The sequence below is a fragment of the Lutjanus erythropterus genome, chromosome 10 (genome assembly GCF_056507025.1).
Source record: "Lutjanus erythropterus isolate fLutEry1 chromosome 10, fLutEry1.hap2, whole genome shotgun sequence".
NCBI classification, from domain to species: domain Eukaryota; kingdom Metazoa; phylum Chordata; class Actinopteri; order Lutjaniformes; family Lutjanidae; genus Lutjanus; species Lutjanus erythropterus.
This window is the reverse complement of record NC_139326.1, coordinates 34,221,697-34,229,879: the sequence shown is the minus strand read 5'-3', so window position 1 is coordinate 34,229,879 and position 8,183 is coordinate 34,221,697. Positions and strand designations below refer to the sequence as shown.

At 38.9% G+C, this 8,183-nt stretch overlaps 1 protein-coding gene across 1 annotated transcript; it reads right to left on the bottom strand.

Moving 5' to 3' along the window:
- Positions 1–835: 835 nt before the first annotated feature.
- On the bottom strand, positions 836–6,135 carry snrnp27 (small nuclear ribonucleoprotein 27 (U4/U6.U5)). The gene is made up of 6 exons (XM_084729117.1): positions 5,930–6,135; positions 4,417–4,549; positions 4,082–4,194; positions 3,872–3,951; positions 1,536–1,600; positions 836–1,155 (listed from the first exon to the last, which is right to left on the bottom strand). The coding sequence occupies exons 1-6, from the start codon at positions 5,964–5,966 to the stop codon at positions 1,101–1,103; spliced, it is 483 nt and encodes a 160-aa protein (XP_084585243.1). The 5' UTR covers positions 5,967–6,135; the 3' UTR covers positions 836–1,100.
- Between the last annotated feature and the right edge of the window lie 2,048 nt (positions 6,136–8,183).

Below are 8,183 nucleotides of genomic sequence, written 5' to 3'. Positions count from 1 at the left end.
GTCAGTCGTCCAGAGGGGTGGGCGGACTGATACTGAGGGCCTTAGTCCGCCATTTTGGTTCTAATTCGCATTGACTAGAGCCTTAATGGAGTGTCCCTGCGCTACACACTCCTGCGCCGTGATTGGCTGCTTTCAGATAAACTTATTAGTTATTGGTCGCAGTGCCCACGAGCTAAAGTGACAACGCCCGCTTCTGACAGAAGCCACGCCTCTTTGCCATGCTGTTTCGCGGTGGATGGCAGTGATTGGTTCTCGTTGTGTTGTCTTATTTCGAGTTAAGGGATTGGTCTGATTCACATGCTCTCTTCTTATTGGTCTCTTACTTCACCTATCACAAATACATCCGCGCAGGCGCACGCCCACTGCCTTCCGAAACATGATAGCAGTGAAAAGGCTGCTTCAAAATGAGACGGATGCCCATTTAAAGCAGGAAAAAACCCTGGACCTACGCAAAAGATAACATACAATGGGTGTTTCTGCAGCAAAACGTCCTTGGTCTAGGGCTAAATTTAGCTACTGAATGAAAAACAGCACATAGTATAGCACATGTAGAGAGAGAACACTAAATTAGTCTAAATTTAGAGGCAGAAAAACATACAAGCGAGCTAAAAAAGAGCAACCAAGTGATAACTGAGTGTTGGTTAAATCATATTTAGAAACTCAGCTGCACTAGACTCCTAACACTATGATCATATTTATCATTTTTATAAGTATAAATGTCAGCGTTAAGAGACATTAAACACATGGATCACAAAAAGTTCCTGCACACTATGGCAGATGCACAACAGGCAAATATGGCTTTAAACAAAAAAAATTCCACAATCAGGACTGCACACATTTTTGAAATGCCTTTATTTCAGATAAAACCTCAAAAACACAAAGACCTATGCATTGTGTCCACAGTGGGTATCCTATCGATACTCAGCTGTGGCCAACTGCAAGCATTATTATTTACATTCACTTATAAAAATGTATATACAGAATTGTTGCATAACACAAAACAAGGCTGAAGTAACATGAAACAGCACAATATCATCCACTATTGGAAGGGGAGAATGGAGGTAAGCTTCTCAGGTATCACAGTGAGTTGTTGATACTTTTCAAGCGATGAAGTCCAGTGGTCTGTTGAATCCACCTTTTCTGTTCATGTACTGCCTAAAAAATAAATATATAAAAACACATTACATCACTGTTACCCTCGCAACACTTGCAGATTACATCATCGAGCACCAATGGGAGAGCCGGGATCTCTGCATAGAAACACCTGCAGAGGTGATTGGCTATAATAACGGGTTGATGCTGAGAGCGCACACTGTGAGGGGACTGAAAAGTTGACGTTTTAAAACTCGGGAACCCGACCAGCAACTGGGGTTCAGATAATAACTTCAAAAAAAGATTGCTATGTAATAAAAGCAGGGCTTATGAAACATAGCAGAGAATGGTCTGTGGCTATGTGCAGCACTGCTGCGATGCTACACGACCAACAAACAGTTCCGTGCAATCAGAAACACTTGTTTTCTCTGATGTTGACGTACCTGTATTTTCTCTTCATGGTCACGTTGACAGCATGTGCTTTGGCTGATCCTTCCGCTTTCTTCCCCTGTTTGAAAACAATGTTACTGCCTCTCACATCCAAAACATCACATGTTACAGTTCAAGTTAAATACATCACTATTAAATGAAAGGTAGAAGTCTCTGCTTGAGCTCCATTGCTCCTTTTATTTACAAAACTGACTTGTGAGGATTATTTATGAGCCTGTGCAAAAACCTTTCACATCTATTTTGAACTACAGTAAACATACAAACAAGGTTTCTGCACGTTTCAACAAGTAAAATTTTAAGGATCAGTTCACTCCCAAATGAACAATACTGATTTTTTTTTCCCCTGACCTGTAGTGCTATTTATCCATCTAGATTTTTTTGGTGTGAGTTGCAGAGTTTTGGAGATATCAGCTGTAGAGAAGTCTGCCTTGTCTCAACAGCGATGTTCCTGCAGTAGAATCTACTGGAACTACTTTCTACAACAAAGAAAGTTTTGGGTTTTTTTATTTTGGGGTGAACTGTCCCTTCAAGACCTTTTCAGACCCTTCTAAGAAAATTACAAACGCAATTTATGACCTATTTCATGTCCACATTGGCTAAAAAAGCATGCTGAAGGGATAATTGACCCAAAAATGAAAATTCACTCATTGTCTACTCACCATCATGCCGACTGATGTTCGAGTTTACTTTTACAGTCCACAAATACTGCTGAAGTTTCACAGGTAAACCACATTGCTCCATCTCCCAAACAATGGAAGTGAATGGTGACAAGACAAATGTAAAAAAAAAAAAACAACAGAGTAAAAACATAAAATGCCTCCATACTGCTTGTCTGGTGTAATCCAAGTCTCCAAAACCTCCAACATGCCAAATTGACTTGAAAGACATCATTCACACCATGTTTTTATCCCTAATCTTCACTGTAGATCCTTAGCTTGGAGCCACGTTCACATGCCACATGCACACCGTCTGAACTGGATATGTGTGTTGTGACTGTGTGCAAATGACATGTCAGGACTTGAGCAGACTTGGATTATGCCAGATGAGCATTATAGAGGCATTTCAGGTTTTTTTTTTCTGTTCTTTATGTTTGAAAACTGGTCAGCATTCACTTAAAATGTTTGGGAGATTCTGCAACACTGTTTTCCTGTGAAACTCCAGCAGTGTTTTGTGGACGAACAAAATTAACCCAACCCTCAGTTGGCATGAGGGTGAATAGATAATGAATGAATTTTCATTTTTGGGTGAACTATCCCTTGAATTAATTTCTTAATAATTAAACTCCTAATGAAATTTATCAATCCAAATTGCATAATGAAAGCCTTTATCTTTTCCACACTCTAAGGTTGAGCATGAAGCTAGCTGAGTGGGTTCTGATAAATTCTGACTGGGCTTATAGTTTCCATTAGTGGTTATTGGTTCCATGTAGGTTTTGATCTGTATATATTACAGCGTGTAAGCGAGACTGAAGCGAGACTGAAGTTAAAACGTTAAATTCATCATCCAGTCAAATTTTAAGACCTGCCAAAATTTGATTTAAGACATTTTAAAGCATAGCAGTCAGATGATCTTTTTAAGGGCCCCTGAAAACCCTGAACAACTGAAGTAGAGCTGAATTTGGCTGAGAAAACACTATGGCCATGCTGGCAGTTTTCACATTGTATCTGACAAAATAAACATAAAACTTCATACATCCAACATGTATTTCATAATAACGCATCCACTGACAGAAAGAAGTTCAATCCAACATTTCTATTTCCTTCAACATCACAAGCCTGCAGCTGCTTCATAATGAAACACGGACAATCTGATGGAAAGTGTGAAACAAGGAAAGCCGGTGGAGAGACTTCACTGTAAAGCAGCTGCATATAGAACGTATGATGTAAGCTAAGTAATTGTGAAGTTAGCTGTGACGTCAAGTAAAAGTTACTCTAAATTTAGATGTGATTTTAAGTTTCAGATTTGTTTGTTTTCACTTGTCTTTTTTGTCAATAGCTAATTAATAGTGTAATACAAGCATGATCCTCATCACACCTTTCATATAGCACATTAAAGGGGAAAACAGAATAGTGACCACTACACATTCAGGAGCTACCTACTCAGTTAACCCCGGCTGCTCTGATACTATTGGCATTCACCAACAGTGTTTGTGGAAATTAAGAGGACAATGGTGATAAAAAAAAATTGGTACATTGATCGGATTCACCAAAATGAAGGCAAACAAACAGCAAGCCCTTCTTCAGTTCAGCTGTTGTATGCTATTAACTTTATTTGTGACAAACTGCGCCTCCTTGTGGCTGACCAACATATGACACCCTTGTGCTCTCACCTTGGTGCTGTCAAAGGAGGAAAATCCCATCAGTTTCATCATCTCAATTTCCTCTTCTGTTTTGCCCTGCATGTCCTCCGCTGTCAAAAAATGATGGTATTGAATTTCTGGCATGAGCATAAATGTCACATTTGCAAATGTCACAAGCACAGAAACAACTGAATCTCCTCTGTAATTTATATGGATATACTAATACTATTCCTCTAATACCTGAGATCTGAATGGGCTTTGCTGTCTTTTCCTTAACTTCTTTGCGCTCATCGTCACGTCTGTCTTTTTGTCTCACAGGAGAGAGGGAGGAGGAGCGGTGACGTCTGGGAGACCTGCAAAGGCAATACAAAGATGGTTGCAAGACGGGTTACCACGACTACTGAGGATGGACACTTCTGTAACTAATGAGTGATTAATATTGTTCATGGTTTGTTTAGCGTTTTTACACTGCAAATAAATGAGCTTGTTTGGATGAAGGATGAAAAGTCCTATAAATGCAAAAAAAAATCTAACAGATAATGCCTTTCAAAGTGCTTCAAAAACTGTTTGCTCACCTTGAACGCCTCCTGTGAGGAGACCGTGAGCGACTTCGCCGACGGTCACGGTCCCGATCTCGAGAACGAGAGCGGTCCCTCTCCCTTCGCCTACGCTCACGCTCCCGTGAAGTTGAGCGGGAACGCCTTCTCTCTGCAGACGAGGAGGAAATGAGATCATGACTTTAGTAGTAAACTGGGGGACTGTTAATAGGGCACACTGGCATTCATACACTCTACTGTTATTCTCTACATAGAAGATCTGGGAGATTTTTTTGTGCATGTCTCTAAATTTTAATTCACTATACCTTATGTTCATATGTGTATAGCCTACATGTTATTGGTACCATGCAAGTCCTATTTTAGTGTTGTATGTACAGTTTTCTTCTACAAGGATATATTGAATTCAAACATATGCCACAAGGTTGCTCTGAAACTGCCAATACATTGGTAAGATATACATTTCTTACTGATGATGTAATTGTAAAGTCACATTTCCTCTGATCTTTCACCTGTGATGATTTTAGGTAAAACTATACCCAACAACACATTTCATCAGGAGAGCAAGATTTTTAGGCCAGGTCATCCATACAGCACTGCAGTACCTCATTGTAATGCTGCAGTACGTTTTTCCTTTTTCAAAAAAATAACAATTTGGTTTTGGTTCTGTGATTTGGCTTGAATTGGACTTGGCCATACTGTGATTTCATTACAACTGATTGTGCAGCCTTATGAGTGAATTTTAATATCTGGATGAACTATCCCTTTTAGATCCTTAGACTTTTAGTCTGCAGCCGATTTGACATTCACATAGTGACATAGGGGGGGAAAAAACAAAACCAAAAACCAGATTTAGCGTCAAATCTATAGTGAATTCTGCACACATCTAGAACATTTTATTGGCCTCCAGCTACTCCAAAACACGATCGTTTCTCGAAGAGAACTCCAGACCCCCGAAAGATCTCGCGAGAGTTATCATTTCACCCATAATCAAGATGTTTTCATAACCAGCGCCAAGTGTTTTTTACCCCTAAACCTACATCGATTTTAACCACTGTGTTGTATACTATAAAAGAGAATTAGTCTGAAGAACATGCACGATGTAGAAACAACGAGTACAAATCTCGGGAGGTTCGCAAATCAAGGGTTCTCTTCTTGACACGACCCGAAACACATTTAATGCAACTCAATGCAATTCAATAATATTACATTAATTTCTGAAGCCCTTATAGCTAATCATGTCAAATAGCTAATCGTAAAACGCTACAGAGGAACGTGTGTATTCAACTTATAGAAAGCTGACATTAATACTATACACTATGCGCCACATTTTAAGATGTGAAGTAGGCTAAGTGTCAAAGAAAAAAATACTCCCATTAACACTCTCTTATATGAATGTATTTGCTCTGTCTGAGTGCAAACATAAGACAGCAGAAAATAGCGTTCTCGGAGCTAAAATATCCAGCTAACGTTGACCATACGTAATGTTAACGTTAACGTTAGCTTAGTTAGCTAAATACTTTAAATATCTTACCTCGTCTGGGGGGAGTTCGACTCCTGCTCCTGCCCATTTCCCTCACAGATCAAATGCTTCCCCCGAAGACCAATGTAGTAATAAATATAAACCACTCCGAGGTGACAAATATTAATAAATAGATAGGTGTTTGTAATTCGTTGTCGTTGACTGCTGCTATTTCAAGGCAGGCTCCTCTGTTGCCTGAGGTTGAAATGCGAGCATCCGGTAATCTATCAGTTGAACAGCGCCCTCTGTCGACCGGGAGGAGAGCCTGCGTCTGTGTGACTGTAGGACCATACGACAGATCATCTGTGGGGTCCTCAGAGTCAAAAAAATAAATCAGTATATCATCCCTTTATATGTCCATATCGATAGATATAATGAAAATGCTTAGAATTATTATTTCATGTTATTTGTCCACATTTATTTTCTTAGATCTCTTAGATTTATACTTTTTAAGGAACTCCTTAAGGGATATTACTTAGAGTAGTACTTTCAAAGAACACATTTATGAATACAGAAACCAATATTTAAAAGCAAACAAATACTGTGTATTAGTTGACAAATTAGTAGCAGCAGTACCCTTGTGAGAACTTCAAAAAGCCTATGTAGGTGAAAGCGCCTTTCTCATAGTTGATGTGGTTTTTTTTTTGTTTTGTTTTTTGTTCTTTTTGTGAATTCTTTGCACTATTTACACAAATAAAAATGGATTTTACTGTCAACCACCTGCAGTGTAAATTTCCCTTTTGCAGTCATATTTGTGTGGCACTCTTATCGAAGTGACAAGCAGCAAGTGGTGAACAACACAGGAGAAAAACATGAAACACATGAGATGCCCGGTTGGTTTGAAATCAAACTTGATCTTTAATGACTGATACATGGTAACCTTGCAACACTCACTTATACATCCTAATAAAAAATAAATTAAAACCATGAGCAAACATCACACGTCAGCATTTTTGATAACAGCTACTGGTTCGAACAGAAAAGAATTACAACTGTTAAGAGGTATTTTGCACACATACGTACATTTGAAAGAAAATGAAGAAAGTGGAATGTTTAGTACCTTCAGTATCTTCTGTTACTGGGTTTCAAACTGCATCGGCAAGCAACAATTTCTTTATGCTTCTTTATCCTTTTTTGGGGTAATAGTGGCATTAATAGCGGCTTGTGTTTTGTTGCGAGCCAGTGTTTTTATTTTTTCCTGCATTCTTTTTCCTTGTTCATCCCTGCTGTAATAATATCAATAGGCTGATAGTTTTTACACAAAACCAGCATTCAGAAGAGCACAATCAGTAGCTATCAGTATATTTCTACATGTACCGCACCTGTGCTCACATGGTATACCTGCAACATCTATCTGATAATTAAACCAAATCATGACTAGAAGATGCCTATGATGGTGAACAAATGCAACGTACTAGAATGTCAATATACATATGGGAAGTGCCTATACATGGATAAGGGGTGCATAATTCAAGGGAACTTAAATTTCCACCGTGTCGAGCAAAGTTGTGGATTTAAAAACATGGTAAGAAACAGCTGGAAGTGCACAGGATCACACCAGTGATTCCAGTTTGAGAAAAGAACATGTTTGACTGCCTATACAGTGAAGTTTAGTAATGGTTTGATAGCACAGCAGGTGAAAATAAGATGTGAGTAATACAGGGACTCTGTGTGTGTGTGTGTGTATGTGTGTGTGTGTGTGTGTGTGAGAAGTAGTGCGTCAAAACTTGTAGCCGACCTGGGTCAAATAGTATGTGAAAATAATTATCAGTGTTTTTTTTTAACCTGCTTAAAGGGATAGTTTGGATTATTTGAAGTGGGGTTGTATGAGGTAGGGGAGACTGGGGGCAACTGTAACAGGGATCATTCTAACACACTCAATTCATTCCTCTAATCATAAACAAGCTGAAGGGATGACGTTTAGTCTGCACGTGCTCAGAAGAATTCTTTCTCAGCCTGCGAAAAAGGAGCAAGATCATTTAATCTCGGCAGAAGTTTTCAACAAAAAGATGATTTTGAGGTATGAAATTAATCTCTGAATGTTTAGAAGTTTCCTTCTGTGGTCTGAAGTTTAGTAACTGTAAATTTAACCTGTAGGTTATTGGTTAAAAAAAATTAACATGAGCAACCTTTGCTAATATAGGCGTTGTTAGCCATCACACAAGATTTTAACATGGCTGCAAGATCAGGGGCAATCCTAAAACTGTGTTACACCTGTCCCTGAGCCATTAGAATAGTTCTGTAGTCTTCTGCAAAAATAGAAACA

What these genes read in the sequence shown, in the direction of transcription:
- snrnp27 (XM_084729117.1), bottom strand. Translation starts at nt 5,966, where the DNA reads ATGGGCAGGAGCAGGAGTCGAACTCCCCCCAGACGAG. An exon ending in TCGAACTCCCCCCAGACGAG is followed by an intron (nt 4,550 to 5,929) that starts GTAAGATATTTA and finishes CCTCGTCTGCAG; the next exon opens with AGAGAAGGCGTTCCCGCTCA. An exon ending in AAAGCCCATTCAGATCTCAG is followed by an intron (nt 3,952 to 4,081) that starts GTATTAGAGGAA and finishes ATTTTTTGACAG; the next exon opens with CGGAGGACATGCAGGGCAAA.